This window comes from Poecilia reticulata, linkage group LG22, assembly GCF_000633615.1.
Source record: "Poecilia reticulata strain Guanapo linkage group LG22, Guppy_female_1.0+MT, whole genome shotgun sequence".
Lineage (NCBI taxonomy): Eukaryota > Metazoa > Chordata > Actinopteri > Cyprinodontiformes > Poeciliidae > Poecilia > Poecilia reticulata.
Window position 1 is genome coordinate 3,909,192 of NC_024352.1, and position 2,475 is coordinate 3,911,666.

At 41.6% G+C, this 2,475-nt stretch overlaps 1 protein-coding gene across 10 annotated transcripts in view; it reads right to left on the reverse strand.

The window, feature by feature from the left end:
• fgfr3 (fibroblast growth factor receptor 3) overlaps window positions 1-2,475 on the reverse strand; it is a 78,822-nt gene that overhangs the window by 45,972 nt on the left and 30,375 nt on the right. For all 10 annotated transcript variants that reach the window (XM_008398788.2, XM_008398787.2, XM_008398789.2 and 7 more), the window contains exon 3: window positions 1,555-1,818. In XM_008398788.2, coding sequence (XP_008397010.1) covers window positions 1,555-1,818 — 264 coding nt within the window. The remainder of the gene's footprint in view (window positions 1-1,554; window positions 1,819-2,475) is intronic.

The following is a 2,475-nucleotide window of genomic DNA, read 5'->3' on the forward strand; positions in this document are numbered from 1 at the left end:
ATAATTTTTTTAAATGCTTCAGTGTGTCTGGTGACAAATTTGACCAATCATAAATCATAAGCATCACAATGTCCTTTCCACAAAAAAGTCACGGTCACATTAAGGCAACTTTTTTGACGTCTTTTGTCAAAGACACACCAGCCGAGGTAGTCACACACATCATCAGTGAATAATGTGAAAGACTTAAGGTTGACAGATGGAGTTAGTGATATCTCCGGATATAACAATAAGACATTTATTTTGGTTGTATTTACCCAGAATGCCCTCTACTGTAGTCTGCTTCCTACTCTTGGAGCGATCTAACGTGGAACCGCAACAGAGTTCACGTCAATCAAAGCGAGAACTAGGTTTTTAGGACTTCCTGGGGAAAAAAACTAGAGTTCGATTGAAGCGGATTTAAACAGGGTTGGTGTGAATGCGCTCAGTTTTCTCAAAAAGTCTGCTAACATCTGATCTTATCTCCATGAACCCAACACCGTTTATTATCTTTTCTCATAGGCAGAAGGTAGCAGTGCACTCCTAGCTCTTAGCTATCTGCACATAACTCAAATATTTGAGGACCAACACAATAGTACAATGTGTGTTTTCAGATAAACCAAAGGCGCAGTGTTTAAAGTGGAGGGAGGAGAACCACCTGCACTGCAGGGGAAAACAGGATATTGTCGCCTCATGCTGTTCAGTGTCAAACTTCTAAGGTGATTTGTGCAGGCACAGGAGCGTTAAAATTATTCACTTCATTAAAGCCTGCAATGAAATTGCATCAACTATGATCTTAATCCCTGAAGCATGCTGAGCAGAGCTGGAAGCAAATGTGCTTATTTTATTTTACTTGAGAAATTAAATTAAGGAAAAAAAATATTATGCCAGACAGTCTTGCTCAGACATCAGTGATGAGGACAGTGGTGCATATTCAGAGTCTGGAACAGATAGATGCCTTGGACATAAAGGAGAAGTTATCCACCTCCGATTAGCGCTGGAATTGATTGCATCCTCTCCAGCTTGTAACCAAACACACTTGTGTGTGCGCGTGTGTGTGTGCGTGCGTGTGTGTGCGTGAGTGAGTGCTTGTGAGGAGGTAGGAGGGTGAAGTGAGAGAGGAAACTCACACATTTATTGCCATCCCATCTGTTTTCAATGCTGAAATGTTTCTAGTTAATTGCTTTCTAATTAGTTGTCAATAACAGACTCAGCTGGTGTCCCGGGTTTTACGGTGAAACGCCTCCCGACTTTTAAGCTGCTGCTCGCTAGCCTCCTGACCCCCACCACCACCGCCCACAGCCCCACCCTCACTTCCTCTTGGTCTTGCGCTCTTATTAGTGCTCTGCTTTCACCACAGAGCCATGATAATTAAATTCACCTTTGACTGTGTGGCTGAGAGTCTGTGCGAGGTGTGTACACAGAACATGCTCTAGTGTATCTGCGTAGAGTTCTAAACCTCGGCTGCCAGCATGGAGCATTACTGGATGTTAGGTAGGAAGATACTACAGTTTGCTGGACAAATAAACAGAAAAGCAGAATAGATGCGAGTCTTCAGAACACCCTCCCATATCTCACCTGTCACCCTGATGGTGTAGTTTTTGAGCAGGGTGTTGGTATGAGCGAGTCGGCACGTGTAGACGCCAGAGTCTTCGTATGACACGTTGATGATGCGTAACATCCGTTGGCCGACTCGCGTCCGGTTGCCCGACGAGAGTCCGATGCCGTCTTTGAACCAGACGATGGGCTCTGAGGAGTCCTCCCGGTTGCACGACATCTCCAGGGTGTCTCCCATGCCCAAGACAAAGTCCTCCAGGAAAGCAGTTTCACTGGACACAGAGTCTGAAAACAGATATGAACAAAGAAGAGTGGTTCAAATTACAAAGCCAGATAATCTGGATTAAAAACATCATGGAATATACCAACTAGCATGGGCTGTTTGCCGTTGTCAAGGTGTACTAAAGTTTTATAAGTCATGCTGGTATTTCCTTTCATACATGAAAGTTTTTTTGTGTGCATTTAGAAACGGTTGACGGAAACAGCAAAATTTGACATAACTTCCTTAAGGTTGATTTCGGCTTTTCTTTTTTCTGTCTTGCATTATTTCAAAAGTCTGCTTTAAATTTGCTTGACGATTGCCTGGAAAAGTGGCTCGTATTTCCCAATTTAAAGTATATCTAATGAAATATCACTGTCAGTTTCCCTTAGTTACAATAATATTAATTACACTTTAGCAGCAGTATTAAATTTGACTTTTGAATTAAAAAAAAATTAAATCACCTTAAACATTCAGCTTCTATGCACTGCAAACAAACTTCCAGAAAACAGAAAAACAACCGAAACACTGAGTTCCTTTAAATCAAGACTAAAAACCTGTTCAGATTTGCTTCAGAACAGAACACTGACCAACATATTTGATGTGTGTTGATAATTTTAATAATGACATTTGACAAAATGTAATGTCTGTTATTGGTTTTCACAAGTGTCGACTATCTGATA